At 36.4% G+C, this 26665-nt stretch overlaps 1 protein-coding gene across 1 annotated transcript in view; it reads left to right on the forward strand.

Annotated features, from left to right (window-relative positions):
• PDE1A (phosphodiesterase 1A) overlaps nucleotides 1-26665 on the forward strand; it is a 160762-nt gene that overhangs the window by 76123 nt on the left and 57974 nt on the right. Inside the window, exon 2 of the mRNA XM_035901434.1 lies at nucleotides 23325-23438. Within this exon, the coding sequence (XP_035757327.1) occupies nucleotides 23325-23438 (114 nt within the window). The remainder of the gene's footprint in view (nucleotides 1-23324; nucleotides 23439-26665) is intronic.

Raw genomic sequence — 26665 nt, forward strand, 5'->3', positions numbered from 1 at the left:
AAGACTACTAAATTAATTACTTGCACTAGAGATGTTTTCTGCAGTCTGAACACATTAAGTTTCTAGTCTGTAGTAGATAAAATGGCATTGTATTAACAGATGTTTTCTTTCAAAAAAGAAAAGGAAAAAGATACCAAAAGTTTATGTCTAAGGGTATCGTATACAGGGCCCATGAATCCATTCATACCTGCATGATTGTATTCGTATCTAATGATTTTCAGAACCTCATTAAATGGAAAGGTCATAAGTACTGATCACCCCTTTAAGGACGATATTTGTACGATGATCATTGCAAATATCAGAGAGACTGTTGAGATGTCTGTAAATTCTACAGACAGAAACCACTTGGAAAAGTTACTTTGACTGGTTTAAAAAATCACTTTTATTGGTCTGTGGTATAAAATATTGTGCAAAAATCATAGTCCATAATTTTGTATAAATGAAACAGTGGAGCTAAGGAGAGCTAGGATATGTACCTCCTCTCAGGTAAGCTTTTTGAACTCCCTGTGGTCCTAGCTTGAGTGGGAATGCATAAGATGCAGACTCAATAAATCCAGCCAGGTCATTATCCATTTAGGCAATCCATTCAGTTGCTTCTTGTCAGCCACCGATTCCTTTTCTCCAACTATAAGTGTTAGCTTAGTATCCATCTTACTCATACAATTTGAACTCTCTAAAAATATTCCTGCTTTGTAGATTAAATAAGTGTTTGGGACCTCATACACAATCATAGGGCCTAAAAAGTGTGATTGAACTTGATAAACTGAATTTTTAAATTATTGTGTGGTTTTGTTTTTTTTTTTAAATAGGGTAAAGTGATAAGCTATTTTTATGTCATTTTATGTAGCCTTTTATTACTTTTATTATTAGCTCATTTCTAAAAATTGTCTTTAAGATAACCATCACTTTTAAACAAGTTTGTCCTTTAGTTCCTTTCCCATCCTCATATAAAAATATCTGGATGTGATTTAGAGGGGTCAAACAAGCAGATGCCATGAGAAGGGCAGGTGAGAGACTGGATTCCAGCTTCGGCCGTGATGATCAGTGATGTCAGTCCTGTTCCTCGGGGGCAGGTACCATCTCACACAGCTGGCTGAGAAAAAAAATCTCAGCTGGTCTCTCCCCAGGGAACCACAATGTATGCCCTCAGTTAGTAGGGGTGAGGGGGTGGCTGGGAAGATTTAGTACTGGGAGACAGGAAAGGAGAGGAGGGAGATCCTCACACTGGAGCACTGGCATGTTCTCCAGATAACTGGGTAGTCAGACCTAGGAACTAATAAATTGGATTAGGAGCATAGAATGCAAGCAAGGACTGCAGAGCATAGCTGATCTCAAAAGAGAACAACAAAAAAATTGCCATACTTTTTATCTGATGGGTTCGCTTCCCATTTACGTTATGGCCAGTACATTATTTGCCCAGCAGTGGAGGAGGATTTAATCTGTGCTCCTTTAATACCCTGCTGGTGATGTAAAAAGATTTTAGTGTTAAAAATGTATGTTGCTTTCCTATGCATGTTACTCAGGCGTCACGCTTGACTGAGAAGCAAGGTAAAACCTGAGCACGGTAGTATATGATGAGGCCTCCTGTATTAAACCAGGTTATAATCAATCGCAAAAGGTGAAAAATCATAGAAAAGAAGGGATAATTGTGCTCCCGACATCTCAGAAAACTGCAGTATATATGCGCTTTCTCTGTCTCCATCTCTGTAGCTTTCTCTCTCTCTTTTTCTGTTCTCACAACACATGTACGAGACCAGGCTTTTTATGTCATACTGCAGCAGTAGCACCATCCCACACACTCTCTGTCTCTGAAGAAATGTAACCCTTCTCCCGTTTATCTTCAAGTAGATTTCAGTGATTTCTGAACCAAGTATCTTCTGTCTGAACGAGTGTCTATCTGCTTAACCTGTAAAGAAATGACAGCCTAGGCTTGAGTCTGTCGCTCAAATACAGGCATCTAGTACCATTTGAGACACCTAAGGGTGCCCGAGACATCTACCCAGGGCTGGCAGATATGACACAGGACCTGCAGGACACCTGCGCTCTTCTGGAGCAGCAGCTGGGGACCAGGTGAGATACTCCAGGGCATCTCCAATGGCGCAAGATGCCTGTATTAGATAACTGATTTGAGCCTCCTGTTTCTGGGCATAATGTATATGTAATATGACTGATCAGAAATTAAGTTCCTGGGATTGTTTTTGTTTTGTTCTGAGGCCAAGTTGTACAAATCTATAATTACATCGTCTCCCTCTTGATGCTAATGGAACTGCTTATACACGTAATTGCTACTGTTGTGGGTAAAATGTACAGGACTGAGCTCTCCAGTCTCCAGTTCTGGCTATGCAGCAGCTGTTCTTGACAGAAACTTTGATAAATGACAGACCATTCAAAATTTGTTGTGTTCACAATATTAAAGGGGCAAAGCCACACAACTTTTAGAGCTAATAATTAAAAATGAACATGTATATTTACACAGAAGGCTTTGCACTTTAGGGCTTGTTAAATCTTCTGTCAATTCTGGCAGTGTACAATTTGTGAAAGAAGCAAAAGACTAGATTATATAGCATCTCTCTCTGAGACCAGATTTATGTTTTGTGTGCCAGAACAACATTAAGCAAATCCTCTTCTTCCTGCTAAAGAAGCTAGCCAGTTCATAGCTCTCAAGAATTTTCTTTTTTCAGTGATAAACATTACTTTGAAAACTTTTCCATGCACCTGGGTACTGACCAAAGACAACAAATAACGGAACAGGAAACCATAATTCAATTCTTTACTATATAGAAAGCTTTGCAGATGACCTAAACAGCTACATTATTTATATGCACTGGCTTTTTTAAAGAGGTTGATACATTTTTTTGGCTGATGGAAATGGAAAATCTGTCTCTCTTGGTGTATTCTGTGTACATTTAATCGGCTTTTAATCCTCTCCATAGTTACATGCCTATATTGCTTTTCCTTCTATTTCAGAGAACAACACAGAAAAACAGGCATAAAGAATTTCCAGTAAGATGCCTTTCAAACATACAAATGTTGCAGACCAAACTGGCTGCATGGCTTTAAATGCTAAGGATTTAGAGCAAAATCAGTATAAGAGGGACCTTTCTGTTATTATGTAAACATTTCTTTGCTTGAGATGGGTATTAGTAGCAGTTGTGGTATATTATAGTTTTTTTAAGAATGCTGCTTTATTTTTTTTTCTTTTCCATATTACCCATTTTTAAAAAGTCTACCAATTTTAATAGTCTAATTAATACCCAATTTTAAAAGTCTAATTTAAGGTTTTCTTAATAATTCTTTTCCATATTACCCATTTTGTTGATACTTTTAAAAGTCTAATTTAAGGTTTTCTTAATAATTGAAATTTTAACATGGTAACAGAGCTGAAACTTGTGCCAAACCTCAAACCTGAAGACAGACTGGATTGCTCTGTAGATTGGCTCATTTTCTTTGACCTACCTTGAGAAAGCGTGCAGGCAATAAAGCGACTTCTGGCACTGTTTATTGGGTCATGGGAAGAAATCACTTCCTTAAGTGCATCAGGTATATGCAATTCCTTGGAATTGCTTCCTTTACAGTGCTACGTAGATACATCTCCAAGAAAAGAGATGAAAAAAAAAATCACACATTTACTGTGGCAGTAGTTTTCCTTCTTTTTTTTGCTTGGGCAGGTCCCAGGCATTTTCAGCTACACGACCTCTCCAGCTGATACTGATGCCAGCTATCTGTATTGGTGGGCAGGTTAAAGTTCAAGGGATCTTTTTGGCATTTGCCAGTTATAATTCTTCAAGCAATTTGATACAGTGCTTCTTTCTGACATTTGTAGATATTTTTCGTTGATGTGTGTCTCTCTAGAGACAAAGAACTGAAGCTGAAATTTTCTATCGTTTTATCAAAAATGACTGAACAAAGCAGGAACAAAAATCTACATTCTGCCTTCAGGAACTTCTAAAATTTCTGTATAGTAGATACAATATGCTTCAGTTCTTCAGAACCTTTATTTTTTTTTAATCCATCCAATAATCCGGTCAAAAAAATTGTCTTCTAAACATACATTGGTAGTATGGGATCAAAACCTGCTAAATACTGTAATTAATATTTATTGCAGTTCCTGGCAGGAGGTATAGAATGAAGAAATCCAAATCTGTTGGGGTGAGCAGATCTTTAGATCAGGTCCTTTTGCACAAGACAAAAGTCTCCTGCATAAGACTTCTCTCCTGTTCTAGAAAGATGACAATTATGTGTCCAGCCTAGCTGGCTCCATGGAGTCAATTGGATCACTAGATTAAATTTTGAATCTGTTGGCATAAGTGGATAATTATTCCTGTTCTGTTGTTGGAAGTGGAGCTAGCTTAGGTATTTTAGTCGTAATACGCATATTTATGTGCAAATAGCTCTTACTAGGTGGTCTGAGCTTAAAATACAGAATTTGACACCCTTTTTTGGAGCTGAAAACATGTCCACAGTGGTTTAAAATAATGTTGATAATAATTTATTGATGAGCTATAAGAGGAAATTTAATTTTATTAAAAGGAGCCTATGAAGTTCATTTATTTTCCTTATGAATTTTTACACATATGATTTTTATTCCTCCTTCTCTGTCGATGTTTTACTACCTGCTCCTCTCTGAAAAATGAGTCAATTGCCTTAAGTATGCATGCGAAGAAATTACAGAATCATGAATTAACATGCTTATTTTCATAGCTGGACATCCTGGTTCTTATTCCATTCCTAGGATGGTGTCCTAGTCAGAGTGGCCATGAGCAATCCGCATTATAAAGTCATTGGGACTAGGAACTAGGACCAGACTGTTGTTTGCTGTTGGGCTGCTGAGAGTTCCCCATATAAAACAGACATTCAGGAATTGGCTGATACACACTTACGTCAGCTAAGCAGAGGTCTAATGAACTTACTGATGTAGAGGAACAGAACAACCCTTATCAGATGGCCCAAAGGCTGATGCATGTGAGAATCAGCTGCTGAAGACATAAAGTTGTTCTGTCATGTACTGAACTGCGAATATGCAGAAAAAAGCAGAGTGACTGCAAAATGCTTCCACTGTTCTGTGCTTTACTGATAAGAGGTTTTTGACAAAATACAGGCTTGATTTTCATAAGAAAATGCTAATTATTCAAACCCAAAAGCTTTTCTGATACTGTATAATTTTCAGTGAAGTTTTGGTTGAGAAAAAGATCCATACTCATAACCTGCTTGATAAACTCTGCATTATTTGGAAATAGCTGGTTTTGTTTTCTTTCTGGGATATATTGAAAGGTCTGAGGAAGTACTTGTGCTTTTGTTTACTGTGTTAAGTGATATGAATGCCTAAAACATTAAATGTAAACTTAAATGTCAAATACTGAGATTATGTCAAATCTGAGTGTGGAATAGAACACGTGACTAGGAGAACCACTGTACCATATTGGTTTACTGTGATTACTACGGAATTAGACATTCTCATTTTAAATTTTAGAATGATAGCTAAATCTAGCAGCTAAATAAAACCAGACCAGTTCTATAGGAGGATGCTGGCATTTGATCTGGCAGATCACGTAATTATACTGTCTAATCCAACAGTAGAGGAACTGCAGGGACATTTTTTGGTTAACAGAGAGAACGCACTCCCATGAATCCATTTTACAACAGTGTTTATCTTTTTAATAATTACGAGCAGCTAGTTAAATGCAATGACAGGTCTAATAAATAGAGATTCTATAGGTGTTGTGAATAGGATTATCATGACATATTTATCTTAGTTTCTTTTTAAACCTCAAAATCTCTAAAAGGTCTGAAAAACCTCTTTAGCTGACTTTTATGGGGGTTCCTATAATCTTATTTATAAAATAAAAGTTTCCATGTTCATTCACTGATGTAGGTCCGCAAAATACTGTTTAAAGATTTTTCTGTTTGAATAACATTTATGAGACAATATGTTTTGGAAAAGTGCCACAGTTTTACAAACATGGGATTGGGAAGTGCTGACAAGATTCAGAAAGGCAACTCAAAAACTGCCTTATTCATCACAAGAAAACATTGGAGCAAATCTGAAGAAAAAGTAATTATAATTTCCAAATCAGACCTAGACCTTACATGTATTAAATTTACAGTGTTATAAGGAGTGCTACTGAAAAACACAGTGATGTTTAAGGTAGCATTTATTCCACCACCACCAAAGAAAGGAACATTTGGATTGCTTTATAAGACACCTAAAATTGGTAGTTTAAGACATAATTTTGAAGCCGCCTGCAAGTAGAAATCTGGTGGAGTTAAATGGAGTGTGCATAAAAGGATTGCAAAATCAAGTAATTATTTTGTTAAAGATGATGTGTTTTCCTCTTAGAATATTTCATGACATTTCAAAATCATTCTGCCATGTACCCAATGTATAATTTGGAGCTTGGAAGAGGCTACATTGCTGAAATACCCCCCCAGCGTTGCAACAGAAACCAGCTATCCTGATCAAGTCGATTCTTGGTATGTAACAAGAATAGCGGTGAGGAAAGGCAAGGTTGTTCTCAGTGAAGGTTAGTTGTTAGTCACAAGTTCCAGTAATCTGGATATGTAGATGTGGATATAGTAAAAGACAGCTTGGTACTTGTGTTGCTTGAGAAATACTTCTATAATGAATCCTTCCTCTAGGCGTGGGAGAGCTGTTGTGTCTCGCGCATCCCAGCGTCCCACCTTGCTGACACCAGTCGCTTGGCTCTGCTGCCTTCCGCTTTGGTTGTGCGGGACACCAGCGTAGCTCTGCTTGTGCTGGGGGTTTTCAGAGTCCATCTTCAATTCTTTGTCAGCTAGGCCTGTAGTGAAAAGAAGATATACTACAGGATTTACTATCTCAAACCGATACAATTTATGATTTTATGTATTTTCAGGACTGAAACATTGCCGGAGAGCATTCCAAACATAACTAAGTGCATTTGAAGCATGAATTGTGCTTTGTTGGTGACAGCAGTAAAATTTCTTTCATGAACCGTTAATCCATATATCTTTATTATATGCACGAGGTATTCATGTATTTCTAAACAACTCTTCTTATCTGTCTTCATAATTGAAGTTGTTCAGTGGCTTTGTAATGAAACTTTGAATAAATGCTGAACTAAAAAAAAATTCAGTGCAGATAGTCTTCACCTAGAAAACACTGATTTTGTTTCTTCATGCGATTATACCAAAACGCCTTGGAAAATAGGTGTGCTTATGTAATCTGAAATAACTCTGCTGTGTTCTGTGACATTCATGCCAACTAAAATTCTGACCTGTGATTTACTGACATCAGCATTAGACTGCAGAGTGATGAAGATCTAGAAAACAGTTGCCTTCAGTCTTAGAGAACATAAGATGTTTCATAATTACTTGCTTTAAATCATTAAAAGTATTATGTAAAGTATTGAAAGTAATATTTAAAGTATTGAAAATAAATACCTGTATCATCTTTAGAACAGGACTCAGGAATAATTTGTAGGAAGCTGCCTTGCCTATATACTTGCAAGTGTATTACTTTCATATTGTTGTAGATAAACATTTGAAAAAAATTGATAAAATCATACATCTAAACTTAACCTGTAGCTGTGTATTAATAAAATTCCTCACTACCTGTGCTATACAGTTATATGTAGGATATTCTGTAGATGAAAGGCAAGGTGAGGGAAAATGCCCTCTTGGGTACTCCTCAATTCACCTCTTTGGCAAGTCTTTTGAGTGCAGGGGGTTGAATGGCAGGAATAAAAACCAAACAAAACGGGAAAGGATCAGGCTCAGCTTAGACCAAAAGTGTCGAGGGGCCTAAGCAAAGGAAGGCCTACAGGGGCAAAGTTTCTTTCACATGTCTGGCCCCAAGACTAGAGGGAATGCTGAAGAGGTTGAGGATCATGACTAGAACATGTAAGTGGAGAGTGGGCGTCCGTGAGTCCTGGCAGGGATACATGGAGAGAGCAGGGAAGAGCCTGTGTTCAGTCAGAGCTGCAGGCAACCTGGAATGAATGGAAAGATGAATGGCAAAGCAGAGGAAAAGATACAGGTTTTAGTGCTGTAATCTTTTCACTTGTATTTATGTATCTTTGGGCTAAATTGAACAACAAGTACTGGTGTTTAAAAAAATCTGGATCGCTTTACGCAGCACCTTTCATAGGCTTCTGAACGAAAAGGGCCTGTAGGTGTACAATGCAGTTAGACTTGTGAGGTTAACGTAATTAATGAAAAAGAATTGCAGTGTGGATTTTCAGCCTTAAAATGCTAGGACAGTCTGGTTGTAACTAGAGGTGGTAAGCCACAGGGGTAAAACTCATAAATCCGTCTCACAAAGGAATTATTCCCATGATTAAATTATATGTTGTCAGATCTGGGAGCTTACATCAATCTGTGATCAAATATGTATCTGCATGTCAAGCTATTCTGCCTCTGAGTGGAATTAATTAATTCCTCCTACTGCAAAAATAATTGAAATCCATGTCAGACAACTAGATAGTATAAATGAGGTCGTGAAAGTTTAGTAAATTTTTATGTCATTTCTGTAATCATGTTTGTGGTTGAGGTGCCAAGATCTCTTTTTTCAATATATCAGAATCTCACAGAATAGCTGTGGTTGAGTAAGCACCTCCAACTCTATTAGCACAAAATAATTAGTTTGTCTTTTGATTAATCCTCTTTGAGAGTTATTGTTGTCATTTTGTGAGATCAATTTTGAAAAGGTTTATTTCTTTGTACTGTAGGGATAACTTACTCTGCTGTTTTGTGTTTGTTCATTTAATGCTGCTCCTGTTTGAACTTTAGTAAGAGTATTCCAGAAAAGAGTCTGAGATTAACTATTCTGGATTAAAATTTAAACTAAATGCAGCTGGCATGACCTCAAAATAATAATCATAGTGAATGAAAAGCTTAAACAAGTATTTATGTACTAGTACATTTTGAAAACAAGAGTAGAAAACAGTTATTTTATGGCAAAGCATACTTTAAATTACTCCTTGGATTAACTTCACATTAAATCCGATTCACCATAATACAAATGCCTTTCCTTAATACCTGATCCAGGATCTACAGGAGGAAATTTATTACAGTAGTTTTACTTACATTTCTTCTTCATGTAAAATACATTAGCATGTATCCAACAGTAGAATATTAGCAGTATGTTAAGATATATGCTGATCTATGGAAAGTTAGAATCACATTTGTCAGCCAGCAAATTTGAAAGGCAATAAAACCTGAAGATTAATAGAAAAATGATACAAAATACTTATAGTCCTTTAGTCTCCAAACAGTTATGCCATGGCTCATATCTTTTTCTTTTGGGTACACATATAGCTACTTTTTCATAACTGCTAGCTGTTCCCGCATGTGTCACTTTACTGTCATGTTAAACTTGCCCTGGGCAAGTTTCTTCATAAAAATACATAAACATTTTTGCTAGTTCAGTTACTGTATTAAGTGTCAGTGTCTCTGCTCTGGCTTGTTCACAATTCATTCGTATTCCTTGGCTGACTACGGTGGAGGAGGGCTTTAACCTGACTTTCTTGCATACTCTCAGTTAATCAATCAGGCATTTCAACACAGGTTTCCTAAAAAGGAAGCAAATCCATCTTTTAACAACTGTTGCATTTGCCTTAAATGTTAAAAAGCTAGATTTAGATCTCTTCATTGCTCAGTTTGATCCCCCAGCCTCATGGTGAGCGCACCTTTTCTACTTCAATGTGTATTTAATTTATTTGTGTATGGGAATACCTCTAACAACTTTGGCACTACAAAGTTAAGCTGGAGGAAAGTTTCTTGCTATGTATTTACCTTCCAGTTGAGTGCTTTGCAATCCTTTTACTTTTCCGTAATTTTTTTTTTTTGAGGCATATTCTCACTGCGGTAAGAAATGTGGCTGGGTTTTAGTCTCTCTTTTCTTGTGTGTGTATCACTGCACAAAATGGAAATCTCTGAACAATGTTAACACTGAAATCTCTCACACAACTTTGAGAATTACATCCCTGAATCAACTTAAGAATCACCTAGAGTCCACAAGTTCCTTTAACGTTCCTTACAACTGAATTTCTAGTCATCAATAACCATAAAATAGGGCATCAAGAAAATGCCAAAAGCCACAGAAATAATGAGCTGAGATAGATATAAAATGGCTTAGAACACTTTACTTCCTAGTAAGGTCAAATCGAGTGTTATTGAACATTGTGTAGCTGATAGCCAACCAGGGTCCCGACCCTGGTATTCAAGCCATATAAGCACATAGACAGTCTTTAGCAGTCACTATCATTCGCTGACTTAGGAAAGGGTGGTGGCCTCCCAAAAAAGGTGATATCCATCTGATTTGCTGTCATTTTCACATTACCTTTCCAGGGTGAAATTGCACTCTAATGTGACTATTCTCAATCTGAAACAGCAATAAAATCTTAGAGGGTTTTCATCCCAATGATCACAATCAAACAGGCTGTAAACACTCTCATCAACCCTGACCTCTTATTTTTGTGGTTTGCTTGATGAAGGCACACATGCAAAAACACGTTCACCAGGACTGAACTGTTAATCAGTATTGCACTTAGTTTTCCTTTCACCATTATCCGTTCAAGAACCTCCTGCATTGCATAGTCAAGACGTTATGTAGATATCTGCAGGTGAAAGCAATGTATTGATAGGAGACTACTGAACAAGGCACTTTCTCGTTTGCATTACCTTTATGAAATTTAACTCCTGTATACTTTGCTCTAGTATTTCTCTATGGTCTTTATTCAGGTAAACTCTCCCTTGTGATCAACACCTGGATTGATTGCCTCTGCATTAAAGCTGGCTTGTTTTTCTTGGGCAAACTACTGGCTTACTTCTCTGAGTAATTCTATGTTAGATTAAAGTGAATAATTTGATTTCAAAATTGAGGATTCCAATAAAAACTGTGCTGCAATAGGAGAATCTGAAAAGCAATGGAAAACAAAACAATGTATTGTTTGAGAATATGACAGGCAAATCACAGTATGTAGTTACACTTTCTAACAAACTGTTTTACTGCCTATTTTGACTTTTTATATACACAGCCTTTTCCTAAATCCGTGGTAAGTGTGTAAACAAACATTATCTTAGAACATTGAATCAAGAACTTTACTAGTTTTCCATTTTGAAATTAAAACGTAGCCAGGTTCTTACTTGAAAGGACTGTCAAGGCTTTGTAGAGAGACTGAAGGATAGTGATTCATTCACTAGAGCTATGAAAAATGAAGCACAATTTAGCAATTATGTTAGTCATGACCATAAGGGAGCTGAACTTTTCAGATTAGATCTCATGTCCCTAGAGGTGTACATTTAGGGATGTTGTACCGTCATCACCTTGAAGAATTCAGATTTTAATTTCTGAGTCCTAGAAAGGCACAGACATTAAGAACAGAATTTTATGTTATTAAAAGCTGCTTTTGAAATTTTCTTATAAACCACTGCTTGCTTAGCAGCCCGGTAATTTTCCAGCTGAAAGTTCTTTCTGGTATAGTATTTGTGTAAATAACAAACAGAACATTTCTAAGCAATTTCACAAGTAATTAAATCTAGCTGGATTAATATAGTTATGTAGTTCATTTTGAAATCAGTGTAGGACTTTTTTTAGAAAGTAATGGAGCAGTGCATCATTTAATAACTAAGAAAGATGGTCATTGTGTTGGACAGAAAGCCCGAGAATTATTTTTAGTGTTTTTTTGCCATAAGAGCACAAGAGGTGCTTTATAAGGCACAGTGCATGTACTTTGCCTTAGGAAAGGATGCTGGATCTGATGCTGTAGTTAGCAGGGCCAGTTGTACAATGGCATAGCTCCTTAGAACTGAGTGACAATTAATTAAAGAACATTCTTTCTAAAATAAAGAAGCAAATGCATCTCTTCCATAGGAAGCATGACATATTCTGAACAATTCTGCTATAATCCGTTTGGGCTGAGAGATATCTTTTGTGTTATGTTTTCTTTCACCTGGAGATACAGAGATGTTAAGTAAAATATTATCCGCTGCAAAATTCTTGATGAATGAATATGATTTCCGTGTTATTCTGATCATGAATATTCTCTGAATATTTTCATGATCAGTTTGAGCACTAGGTTCTGAATTTTTGATCTAGACTGCTTATAATATGTGTGAAGTGTTTATAAACGGGTAAATTACAATCATCAGCTACATATATGATGAGGAACAAAATATTAAAATAATATCTTGGTGGTGAATTACAGTCTATGTTTGGCCTGTCATACCATGGTGTCCTTTAGATTAGAGCAAGCCTGCCATTTGCTACATTCTGCATGATGCTTTCACAGTCTATTAGTTTGTGTTTGTTAAATGTGGAAGGAATAGGGAAAACTCTTACGGGTAGCATGAATTAAGGCAAAGGAAACACCAGCAACTAAGGAATAGCCTCTAATCCAGTTTACCTTCCCAGACTGACAAAGCCTGAACCCTGTATATTGAGGTGCCAGGCTGAGGAAAATGGCAACTTTACCAGGCATTGACTACAAATGATTTTTTATTTGGTTTGATACAATTCCTGTCACAACTGTTTCCAGAACCAAAACCAATATGCATATAGTCCATATATATTATCTGCTAGGTAATGGGTTTGACGTGATATTGTTCAAGAATAACTTTTTTTGAAATGTTCTTCCTGATGAGCTCCAGGGACTTGTTTCTGTTTAGTTCTACTCAACCTGAAGTATTCAAAGATGGAGCTATTCAAGGATAGACAGTGAATTTCAGTTTCGTTCCTGACCTTAATTCAAATTTATTTTCTCATGTAGACAAATCCTAGTTCGAGCTCACATGTGTAAATAAGAATGGTCATGTTACATTTCATCCTATTTATGATCATTCTTAAAGAATATAGGGGAAAAGTTCACCCACTTGAGTCTTTCTTCTTTTAAACATTTGTACAGCTCTTAAGTGTGCTTAAGCTTTTCTAATGTTCTACTTCTCATTATCAAGACCTACTTTGAAGTACTTTGATTTGGCAATTCTTCAGCAGAACATTTATTTTTAACAATTCCAAATGCCAGAAGTTAGTTTCGCACATAACATGGAGTGCTGGATTCTAGCATCTCCTAATTTTTTCTTTTTTCTTAATTTTAATTGCAGTATTGCAATTTTAAATAAAAGCCCTCTTCATATTTTTACATTGTCATATACATTACATGTACTATATCCTTTCTTCAAAACCACTGAGTTGGTAATGATTTTACAGCGAGATTGTACTGTAATTACTACAGCTGTTGTGCTAAAGCATTTATGTCTTGCTCTGAATGAAAAATTCTTTTAGTGAAAATAGATTTGCTGAAGCCGTTAATTATTCAGTAAAAAAGACATCTGAATTAAGGTGACGGTATTTTTTCTACAACATTTTAGGCAAACTGAGGTAACTCTTAAATTATTTTTGTATTTTATTTAATGGTCCATAATATTTCCTAATGCAAATATTTGTATTTTTTACATTTCACAATTTTATCCCAAGAAATTGAGATCTGTACTTTGTTCCTCAGAACCCATATTACACTTTAAAAACAGAATTCAAGATAAATTGGCTCTGTCATCCCATCTGGAAGGTGTGATTATATATTAAAAGTATAACTTTTATATTCTGGTACTTAAAGTGTTTAATTATAAGTAGGAAAGTAGGACTTCTAAACCAACTGACAAGTTGAGCTTGGATTGAAGTAGGATTATGTTGGTTGTTGTTTGTTGACCTGTTAGGGGAGCTGAACCAACTACCCTGAGTCATCTGATAGTGTAACTGCACATCCACATGACCCCTAATCTTGTTCTGTGGAAAGAGTTCAGTAGAAATTCCCCTACTGTAAAAGATCTGGAAGGTGAATCACATTGTTTTGGCAGTATCAGGTTGAAGACATACTGTTACACATGCACTGGTGTTGTCAGATATGGGGGGGGGGGGGAAATAATTTCTAGAAAAAAGGGGATGGAATGGGGTGTAGAGGGATAGCTGGGGCACAATGTCTGACCATGTTCTTAGACTGAATACGAGGGACTGCCGTTTCAAAAAAAACTTTTCTTCTGTAATATATTTTATATAGGTCCTTCTGTAAGCTCTGTTGACTTAAAACAATATCAGTGATAAGTTGTATGTATGTTGAGAGAAATGGAAAGGAAGGTGGCATACTAAGCAACCAAACAGTACTATATTTCATGCTCTGCCCATGGAAGTCAACAGGTCAGAAATAAATATAAAATCATTTGTAAATAAGCTCAGAGGACCTGGATTACTTACCAGGACCCAGATTCTACAGCTTGATGTCTCAAAAAATCTGTAACTATTAATGTAACAAATTTAAAAGTTGCCAGAAGTATTATCTGTAAAGGTTTGGCCACGCTTATGTAAGTTGGCCTGTGATATGCAGCAAGGAAATTCTGTCCAAGCTCTAATTTCTATCTTGGGGAAATCAGAATGTTAATTATATACAGAATATATAATATTTAATGCAGTTTGATTCCACAGAGAATTCTCAGAACAAAGTGTTTTTATTTTAATGTTAATGAAGGGCATTTCCTGGGTTGTTTGCTCATGTGTGACTTTATCAAGCAGAGGAGAGGATACTTGCGGTAAGCGTCATAGATGAAGACTCCTTGATCACTGCACAATGACGTTATTTTTAGTGCCATACACTTACCAATCTACTGCCTTAACAATTGCAGAAATGGCACCAAAAAGGCTTTCAAAAGCCTTCACAATGACAGTAACAAATTTTCTTACTAGTAGTCTAGAAAATATTTTCAGTACAAAGTTACCAGGTCTGGTTAATGCAGTCTTAAATGAAAGAACATCAGTTGACTTTTTATATGATAGCTTGTTCTTAATGTTTCTAAAAGGACTTTCTGCCTCATTGCATGCTGTTTTCAGAAGATGAGTATCAACATTCTTAAGCCCAGATTTTCTGGTCCCTGGGAATGAAGGAGGTATTCAGCATGTTGATTCAGGAAGGGTATACCACTGACTTCAGGGTGAATGAGAGGAGAGACAGAATAAAAGAAAGAGTAATGAGAGATCCATTTCCAAACCCTTATCATTCTGTGATAATTGATAAGTTGATGAGGTACCACTGCATGGAAAGATACTGCCTCATCTATGAGTTTCAGTACTAACTAAAGCAAAATGTAGTTTCTAGCAGTACTAGGCAGCAGAGGGAACATGAGAGGGAGAAGACAAACATTTTCAGGCCATTAAATTTATCTAGTTGCTGATAAGAGAGACTCCGCTTGCTGGGTCGTGTGATGAGATCAAATATTTAGTGCATCACAATCATATTAAAACAGTCGGGATCATGTGAAGGGGAGAGGGATTGTAGCATAATACTGTCATCTGGAGAAATGGCTTCTAGCAAGAACCCCTTTAAAACAGCAAACATCTCCCAGGACTCCTTGACCATCCCTGGGGCAGAAGTAAGTCATGATCTTTCTTACAGGTATGGGAGATGCAGGTGTGATGATGGGGAGCTGTGAGGTAGGGCTAAAAGAGTTCCTCTGAAGCAAAGACCACGAGATATGCCAGGCCTGCGCTCCTTTGAGAATTGCCAGTGGTACAGAGGTTTGGATACAAGTCTCTTGCTGGAACGTAGAGACTACACTCAGAGTGTGAGGTGATCTATTTAGAAATATCCTTCTGCCTTATTTTTTCAAAAATAGTGGAGGAGACTGCTTTGGAAGACTTAGAGGCTTAACTTCTGCCTTTTAGCAGCTTCTTCAATCATTGCTCAAAGCTGCTGTCTGCAGGAAAAATAAAGCTTTTTAAACAGCTGTGGGGAATAAGGGCTCTCTGCCTTTTTTGTGTTTATCGCATTAGCTCCAGCAAGTAAGACGTACTTAAAGTCTTCTATCATCTTCAAGCGTGATTTTTGGCAAATGACAAATTTACGTTTGATTTCCCAGTTGTTGACAGTGAATTTAGCTAGATTATGATGAAGACTTTGAGACATACAAACTGTTCAAGTATTTGGCAACTTCAAGATGAAATAGCTTTAGCTAGCACTCTATGTAATGTATATACTATTCGGGGAGCCTTATAGATCAAATGTCAATCTTCAGACAAAAATAAACATGTGGCAAAAACCATTAGAAGGATAAGTAGTAATTTACAAATCAGTCCTATAGATTGTGCATTATTTTTTCTTTGATTTTATGGATTAATTGTGAAATGGGAATATCAGATAATGGAAATGGACACTGAGGCAGTACAAACAGTCATAGAGTTTAGGGTAAGGAAAGACTAGTTAGTTACTTGTTGGATCTAATAGAAGACAGATAAAACACCTCAATGTATGTACCTGGTAAGTAATTTGAGGTTTGAGGATTTTTTCATTAAGCTTCAGCCTGGAAAGCAATTGAACAGAGGAACCGAGTTAGCATTGATGATGGTTCATTAGCAGAAGCAAGAGAAAAGTTTGAAAGACACTTAGAACTTGGATGAAATAGGTTTCATTCTGTATCTTGGGTATGCACAAAGGAAGTGAAAGAAATTCACGTGAGTGAGAATTTGTGCTGATGACATGCATTGCCTCTAAGGGTGAAAGTTACTTTGGGGAAGGATGAGTAACTGGGGAGGTGAGAGAGAGCAGCAGCAACAGGATCCCAGATGAGCCTCCTCCTCTGGGGCCTCTCTCCAGAGCTGCAGGTGATGATGGAGATGATGGTGAAAGTTTACATAGCTGCGAATAGCAGACCTGTAGTGTTACTGAGGTTAAGACACTTGCAATTTGTTTGATCAGGTTGTTGAGAATTATGCAAAAATTTGAAATGCTTTAGAGTGCTTGGATCAGTTTATGGTTTCAGGTGGACACTGTGTAAGACTCCATGACTTTCTGTGATTTCAGCTAGGTGCTAAAGAAAACTTAGGAATTTTGACTAAATTTTGATTAAGCCTGTAAGTACACTTGAAGCTGTTACTAAATGAGACACAAAGGATAATATTTATACAGTATTAGAGTGCTAAATAATATGAAAATTTATAGGATTAGTAAGGTAAAATGAATAGAAGCCTAATAGAGGATGCCTGCCTGAAGGAAAACCATTTCATCTTGCATAAACACTATCAATATCTAAAGAGCCAAGGCAATTCTATCACCATGAAAATGCAGTTTTATCATTAAGAAAGTGTAAATTTCAGTGTGTGTTATATAGCTGCAGAACTATTTCAACTCTTCAATATGCGATTGAAGTTTTGGTATATCAAAATGTTGGCTAAATTACCAGCATATTCAATATTTATTTTCTAATGACTGAATCATAATTACAGATCAGTGTGTACCACTCATAGCGCTTAAAATAATCATGAAGTGAATGTGATTCGTGAAACCCTTAGCAACCACAAGGCTTCCTGTGCATATGCTCAGACACAGCAGTGACTGAGAAGTAATTTCGTAGAACACATTTGCAGCACTGAAAATGTGATATATCTTGTTTGCATTTTTCAATATCAGAATTTATTTAGAGCGCGCACCTCTAATCAGAAGAAATATTAGGTAACTGCATTTAAAACTGCTTTTTTTATGGTTTCAGGGAAGTGAAATGCACATCAAGGTCTGAGTCAAGAGCTATTGATCCTAATCCTTGCTCTCTGTTGACATGCTGGTCTTGCCTTGACTGGCAAAATGGCCCTGTATTGGCATGTTTTTCCCTACCATAATGTAAAAGAACCTTGAAGTAGAGGTTAGCCATTTTGAAGTCATGTTAGGTGTCCACTTTGGAACTGCAGGTAGGAGCAAGGGAACAGGAGTGGATACCCAAAGGGATCACTCCTGAATCCTTATTACTGTATTCTGGATATTTCTCCAGTATCCCTCATCCATTTATATGATTAGGTCTAGTCTTTTATAGCAGTGTGTTACAAATATTACAACTATATCTGGGATTTTCCTTTTTCATGGTCAGTATTTATCTTCCATCTTACAGAAAACACAAAAAAGGAATTATATCATTTGAAAAAGTGAGAGCATGGACTTTGTGCATGGTTGATTGTTACTATTGCAATTTGGTTTTTATTTCTGATCTACGTTATTTTAAAGTATTTGTTGGGGGGACTGGAGTGAGGATGTAACTTCTACCTTTGAAAGCTGAGGAACTACTGGGTAAGCAATGCTTTCTACAGGTTGTGAGAATTACTCAACTGGTTATTACAAGAATCACTACAGGTAGCAAAACTGGTTTCCAGTTTTAATCCTAGATAGTTTTAGAGGAAAATTTCCCACTTCTCCAAAGTTTTTAAAAACTAGTGGTGTTTAAACTGTGACTAACCATATTGTCAGAATATGGTTACTCTCTTCCTCCTTACTTTTAATATCACATTACATATCAGCCCATTTTTCATTTATAATGTTCATTTAGAGGGTCAAATCACTTGTATAATAAAGATTACAATTATCCGCTTATTTTCTTGTTCAATATTACATTGTCAGTATTTGCTCATAATCTTTTCAAGGAATTAATACATTTGGCACACAGCTATGCTTTTCTCAACTAGTTCATGGGAACATAATGATTTACAACTTGTAATTGGAGTTAACCAACACAGATAATTTTTAAACTGGCATTGGGATTATTGAATATTAATATGACTAATTATTTCTCTGTAATTAGCATTAGCATGTGTTTATTATTTTCAAAGAATTATCCGTGTGTTCATTGCCCATCCTTCCAACAGTGACTTCCATTAATTTCAAAATAAAATAGGAAGCAGGGTTAGTTTACAGTTTACTTTTTAGAGTTTATTTCACTTCCCCTTTAATAGGATCTGTGGCAAAAGCCAGCTTTTTTTGTACAAAGTTTCCAAAACAGTTTTAAGTGAAGTCCAGATGTGTAAGTTAGAAAGCTGTTTCTTTGCTTGATGGTGGGGCTTGATCAGATGGCAGATAAAGGCAGTCTTTGGGAAAGGAGACACAGGGTCTTTTACTCAGGTTCAGAAGTTAACCTTAGGCTGAATATTCCTCTTCTGCTTCTTGAAAACTGTTAAGATGAATCTTAAACTCTCATTTATTCTCAGTGGTCACTGGTAATGTTCCCTTGGAAAAGAAAGATGCAGGCTTTAAAATCTGAAATTGTGCAACTCGTTTGCCACTCTACTTTACAATCATCTCCCTTCCTAAGTAATCCCACCCTGGTACCTTTCTTTGTTATCTTTTTAATGTGTGTTTAGGACAATTATGCAGTATTTCCAAACATATTTCTATTGTTGAACTTCGCTTGGTTCCATAGAAGAATACATTTTCTCATGATGTTATCGCAAAAAGTCTTTTTTTGTCACTGATTCCTTATCTTCCTTTTTTTTTTTTTTTCCTTGTAGTTACTGAAACTGTAATAGGAAGCCTTCTCAAATAACCTAAAATCTATCCTCAGTTAATTTGGTAGAACCCCTGAAAGTTACAGTAGATTTATCAAAACTTTAATTAAAATATGGGGTAAGTAGAGAATTTTAACGAGGAAGGAGGAACAACTGAGTTGTGATTTTTACATTGTTAATCAAGAACATACTGCTTTGGCTCCTGGTAAAATCCTCATTTTCTCCTGGTTTGCCTATGTTGCTGGGTGGGCATCAAAGCTTATTACCCGCAGTTGGACATAGGTATCAGCTCCACAGGGAGGTGTGGGAAACACTGGTCCTGGTACCCTCACAGAGGGCACTGTTAAAATAGGTAGGAGCAGAGCACATTTGAATTGACCGTAAAAGCATTTAATACCACAGCACTGTTCATGGTGTTTACCCAATATGACAGAAGATGGTTCTCCACCCACTCCCTTTATTAATTGCAGATGTCTTTCTCCCTTACAAACCAGGGCTGCTAGTTCTAAAATGCAGTTTTCATTTGTCCTGAGAAAAATAATGTTTCTTTTTTTCTATAAATCTCTTTCTGTCATGTTGTGTCATATTAACTCTGCATACAGTTTTCTTTGCACCTTAAAACAGTTCAAACAGGCCATTTTTCTATTTCACAAAATACCCCCTCCATTTTTTGTTGTTGTTGCTGCCTATTATTTCTTAGTAGCACGGATCACAGGCAGGGTAGTACAACTAGCTCCAATTTTAAGTAGCATTTCAGGTTTTCTAATGGTTTTTCTCATGTTTGTTTTCAATTTATCACACTTAATTAAAAGAACACAAATAAATAAAAATCCTGCCCAATACAGCTGGAGTCATAATTCTTTTTTGTTGCTTTTCCTTGTGCTTCTTACAATTTTCTTTGTCTTGCGGAATGCTGGGCTATGAGTATTTTAACATTTATTGGTTTGTCTTATAAATTGACATGTTTATTTTTTACTAAAATGTTATATTCATTACTGAAATGTCAGCTCTTAAACTCTGTGGCTATTTCACTTTAATGCATACTATGCTGAGTATATACAGACCATTCACATGCTTTTATAACCCACTCAACTTTGCTGCGTTGGAAGTCTATTTTTCTAACTTTTGAGGTAGACCTCATGATTATCACCCAACAAGTCAGCAGCACTATGGAGGGATTTTATTGCTGTGTCCAGCTTCCTAGTGGGAAATTGCACTCTAGATAGAGCCAGACTTTCCTTGGGACTGCAGAGCAGAGGCTGGGGGCAACTGGGCACAAGTTGCCACAAAGGACATTCCAATTAGCTGTTGGGGAAAATAATCCACTGTGAGGCTGGTTAAACATTGAAACTGGTTGCCCAGGGAGTTTGTGTTCAAAACTTGAGTGGAAATGCCCCTGAGAAATTTGATCTAACTTTGAAGTTAGGTATAAATTTGAGGTTGGCCCTGCTTTGAGCAAGAGCTTGGATCGGGGGGAGGTCTCTTCCAATGAAAATTATTCTGTGGTTCTATGATAAATCTGCACTGGGTCAGCTACAGGTACTCTTGAGCACATCTCCACAAAGTGTAGATGACAAGGCCACTGGTCGTCATTGAATTATATGGATTTTGTCTTTTTGTGATTCTGTAACCTCTTCAGAATCCCTTTAACTTTGCCTGAGCAGCTTTTCCAAATTGCCTGGTCTGTTGTGTTCTGTATGCCTCCTAGAATATGAACTATAACTACAGGGCAAGTTACATTGGTTGACTGCCACCTTTGCAGTGAGATATTGCAAGGTCATTGTGGCTTAGAGGCTCCCCCAGGGACTCCTTTCCTCCTGAAAGCATAAAAGTGATTCCACATATCTGTCATCTGGTCTATGCCCTGAGAAAATGTAGAACCACTGGAAGTCGTAGTATTTGAAGCCACTTTGAACTAATATTGTTCTACCATAATCTGCCCCTCTTATTGTGAAATGTTGCATTTTTAAATACATTTATGCTTTGATTTTGGAAAGTGTGATTCAGAGACATGTTCAGTCAAACAGGGAAGGAACAGTGGAAATGGTGGAACCGCCCTATGGCTATTTGCAGGTAGTGGTGATGACGCTGCCAGACTCACCTGGGCATTTTGGCCTTGGTGATCAGGAGGGGTTGTATGTGTGTTTGTGTGCATTGCTGAGGAGCAGACATCCCAGGAGAGTTGCAGTGCATGTGTTTGGTACTGCAAGGTGAGCGTCTGGGAATTAGCTTCTTCAGTCTATCGGTACTTCTGAAGTGGAAGGAGTTACGTACAGGAACTGCCTCCCCATGCATAAGGTTATTTCTGTGTAGGAGATGCGCTCCCACAGTATTTCATCCACCCACTTCACTTCTCTGAGAAAAAATTTTAACACTAAATTTTCCATTCCATTGATATGCAATGCACTGTGTAAAATAGCAAGTAAATATGGTTGCTAAGAGCCTAGTTTGTATTATGTTCTATGCTAATTTGAATTGAATTAAGAATTTGGAGAACTGAGGAGGCTGGTCTTAAAACTCCATTTGCTACAATTATCCTTGCAGGCTTGGGCATAATTATACTCAGCCAAATAAATAGAAAGAAAACACATGCAAGTGGTTTTATGGTGGCAGTGCTTTCCAAGTTTAGGAGAGATTTGTTTTGAATATCACAGTATTTTTTAATTCATACTTCTAAATTAGGTCCAATCAAATATTGTATATGCCCAATATCAAATAAATAGAAAGAAAAAACATGCAAGTGGTTTTATGGTGGAACAGTGCTTTCCAAGTTTATGAGAGATTTGTTTTGAATATCACTGTATTTTTTAATTCATACTTCTAGATTAGGTCCAATCAAATATTGTATATGCCCAATAAAAATAATGTATAGTATATATAACATACTTTATGTATATGCTCCTACATACAATATAAGATATTGTACATATATGCTCTTTCACGTCATAATATTTTTTTTTCTGAAAGTAAAGTCAGCTTAGTACTGACTCAATTTCAATCCATGTTTTAACTAAATGCTTGTTTCAAACAATTTTTTTCACATATCATACACATAAAAAGATTATTTAATGAAAGTTATGTTAAAATAATGATGCATCTTTAATTACAGAAATTTTTATCTTACATGATACAAAACTGTCGGCAATTTCAACTCAGAGATGTAACACAGAAAGAAGGAAAATACCCATACTTCTTTAAGCATCCATTTAGTCACAGCTCTACACAGTTACTGATAAGGTTTTCATTTCACTCCAGTGCTGCGCCTACTCTGTATGGTTAAGTTGAGCAGTGTCAGAAGTGTTCTCATCAGAGACTTCAGGAGAAATCTGGTATTCAAGGAGTTTATCTGTACAAATATTGCTACAGAAGCATGAGTTGATGCATTACAAAATCCCCTTTGGGCGTATCCGTGTTTGTAATGTAAAAGAATGTTCTCAAAACTAAAAGTAAAAGCACACTTGGGAAAATATTTGGATTTTTCTAATGCCATATGCACCACCTTTTGTCTGGTATAATGATGAATTTTCTGTAAATTCCGAAACAATGGAGCTCCACATTAGCTCACACTAATAAGAAATACAAATTCTGCAGCAAAACCATACTGGAGGCCTACATAAAAATTAATGACATTTAAATGAAGCAAAATCAGTATATAGTGGATATTAAAAAAAAGTGATCAACCTTCTAAGCACAGAAAAATTATAGTAAGACAACTTGCAAATTATAGGCTCAGGCATAATAGTAATGTCACAAATTAATATAAAATTGCTCTGATGGTAGTCATGTCTGACTTACTGGAATGTTTATGCCTTTTCTTAATAGATCTTACAAAGTTAGTAAGCTGTAAAAACACACAACTGGTCATTATTACGTGCATTCTAAAACCGGATTATTTTTTTTTTTAAAAGACAAGAGATGCAGTGACAGTCTCTTGCCTCTACATTGGCTATTGTGTTGGTTCCAGTATTTGAAACAGAAAATGCAGTCACTAAAATTTGATATAAGCAATGCACTGATATTTTTATTTTCTTTTTTACAGATTAAGATGCTTGGTAAAGCAGCTGGAGAAGGGTGACATTAACGTGGTGGATTTGAAAAAGAATATTGAATATGCAGCATCTGTGCTGGAGGCAGTTTATATTGATGAAACCAGGTAAGTCTGAGGGGGAAAAAAAAGGGCTGTTGGGAATCACAACTTGGTCTTTGCATGCAATTGTAACTGACATGAGCTGAAGGTCTCTGCACATCAGAGGAATTGTATGTAGCTCTTAGGTCTTTTAGTGACAAGGTTAACGCAAGTAAGATTCCAAAGGTCAGATGTAACCATCATCTAGAGAGTTTGCCTAGTTGTCGTCTTCCTCACTTGTCAAATGTCCACAGTATAAAATCATAAGAATTTTCTGAAGGGTGGATTTTCTTTCCCCCACAGGCCACATACTGTGGCTGTATCATGCTGAGGACTGTATCAGTGAAAAAAATGAGCTGTTTTGGAATGAAATGCTCATGGAGATGAGTCAGAATATTATAATCTGGCCTGTAAATACATAAATTCATGAAAAGCTGTGATTTATTATATAATGTTTGAAGCTTTGTTTATGATTATTGTTACTGGCAGTATTACTGGCAATCATCTTTAATGTGGATTGACTCCAATGAAATTAGAAGTTCTAAGTATTCGGCTTCTTGAAAGAATTTTAAGATATGTACTGTATTGAAGTTAACTAGCTAACTTACAGTTTTTATTTCAGTGTGCTGGTCTCTTTAATTTTTTTTCTAAGCAGAATGGTCTTGTAAAGATGTCTGCCAAAATTTCTTCAATGCTGCTGGAGCATGCAGTGTACGTCTCAGTTCCATACTACTTTTAAGAAGTCTGCCATCATACTGATTATTTCATGGACCTAACTTTCTCTCCTCTCTGTCTCCCCCCAGCCCTTGCTAATCTGCATATTTGATATGGTGCTTAAAGTCCTGTTTCTTTTCCTTTGATGTGTGTGATTCACACACCAAACCTTGCCAGTCAGGAATCTGGAGCATCTACTACTGGGCAATAGAAAACCTACCTATTTGAAAACAGAGGAATGAAAACAATAGCAAATACAGCTGGTACCGGTGGTCCATTTTTCAGAGATTATATTACAGCCTAGGTTGGCAGGATCACTTATACTGGTGTCCTGGTCTTAGAGCTCATCCATGTCCAGTTCTTTAAAAAGATGACCTGAGCAGCCTCTCAGCCACAATACAGTTCTTAGGGACACTTTCAAAAGTGTTGCTAGTGATCCCAAGTTAAATACACAACTTGATAAGCATTAGGATCTCAGTGACTTCAAAAGTGCTTATGTGTCATGATGTTGACAGATTCAGTTAAATTAAACTTAACTGAGCAGTGGGCAAATAATCTTGCGTAACTTCCAAGGGACCTGGGCTTTGTGAGAAAAGTGAATTCATTTAAATTAAATATTTTAAAATACTGGTAGCTAATATACCACTGTGGATATATTTGTATCAGTTTTGCTGACTGATTGAAGTTAATCAAGCTTCTTTTACATTGAATCAAAGGTTGATTTGTGGATTTAAAATTAGTTTGTAGTCATATTTGTAGTTAAATTGACACAGGTCCTTAGGGAGATAGATAGAAGAAATGATCAACAAACTTCTCTTTGGGCTCATATTACCACAATAGAGGCATAAATTTTCATTTTTCAGCAGTTGTTCTAAATGTAAATTTTGTTGGCACATCTCACATGCTCAGGAAGCTTTGGAAGATCACGGTCCTCTCTCCCCTGTGTAACGGGATATTCTATCACCACCGGTGGTCAGATCTTAAGCATGTATTTCATATAAGTAACCATGGGAGCTGTAGCAAAGCTGCATAGGGGACAAGGGCATAAACCTCTGATTATTCTGTCTGTATACCTCCCAAACACTGTGGTCAAATGGGTATAGTATTCATAGCTCCTTCTCAGTAGTAGCACCGGGACTATGAAAATAATGTGAGATTTACTTAGTTTCTAAACTGAGGTCTCAGTGGAAATGAATACTGTCATTACAATGAGGAATCCAGTCTTTCTGGAAAACTGGTACACCTGAAAACAGATAGGCTTTGGCAGCAACAGGTGCATTATTTTTACTGTAAGCAAATATTTAAATAAGCTAATTGCTCTTGTAGAACTTAACAGCAGGATTATTAAACTGCCTAAATGAAAATAAACATGTATAATTTTATAGGGGTTTGGAAGATTTTCATAGTCTTCAGGCTATTTTCTTAATCCTAGGGGCATTATGACCTAATAACGGTGACTTTTTAATTTCAAAAATTTTACTTCTGTATATGAATAAACCTTTTCCTCTTCCCTAGCTTGATGCACAACAATTTTTAATCTTATTTATTTATTAGTTCCAATATTTTGGAGAACAATCTGATATTTCACTGTGCTAAGTCAGAAGGGAAATCAAACAAACCTGAGACAGGTATCTTGCTTTGTTCTAATTTATTGAATACTTCTATTCTCCAATGCAACCTCAAAGTGAGTTTGGAAGCCTATCAAATTTTGATAGCATTCCTTATATAAATAGGCATTAAGCACATGGTTTATGTATATCTTTCCATACCTATAGCTATATTTCTGAAGTATATGCCTGTAGACATATAAAATAATTTTTCTGGCCCATGCTACTTATGCTGTAAGAAATAGATACACATGGAATGACTTTAATGAAACCTACTTTTCAACTTTTATTCTCTTATTTTTAGTGTTATGCATTTTATACCCCAAATTTTTCATTTTGTTTTATGGTGTTTGATTTTGGTTTTCATTTCTCTTCCTTCGACTAATGCAGTCTCCAGGAAATTCAGCCTCAGGGTGATGCACTCTTTGAACCTGGTGGTCTTTGTATTAAATTTATGCTAAGAACATACATTGAGCCTCCACTTCTTAGTTGGAAAATATTATATATAGTGCTGTTTTAAATTTTGACACTTCCCCATTAAAAACAATTTGTAAATTAAGATATTTATTGTGTGGCAGAGAGAAACTGTAGTCTCCACTGGTACTTTCATAGTAAACTCTTTTGCATGGCAAACTGCGAAGTTAATCACATTTTAAATAGCATGACCAGTATTCTGTAGTCTAAATCTGCACTAAAACATTTAACGCACAAAAAACATCTCTCCAGCTTCTGGGAAGCTAATTCTTAAGGAACAGAAGCAGCGTATCATTGAGTCAAATTGCAATGGAGGTTGGAATTAGCTTGTATGGTTACATTTGTCCTCATTCCCACCAAAGAATACAGGTTCTTTGTACTGCACAGAGCTACCGCTGTCAGGAATCTGGAACTGAGTTAACTGAACTCATTAGTAGACTAGAAATAATATTTTAAATC

Source organism: Egretta garzetta, unplaced genomic scaffold, assembly GCF_000687185.1.
Source record: "Egretta garzetta isolate BGI_Z169 unplaced genomic scaffold, ASM68718v1 scaffold539, whole genome shotgun sequence".
Lineage (NCBI taxonomy): Eukaryota > Metazoa > Chordata > Aves > Pelecaniformes > Ardeidae > Egretta > Egretta garzetta.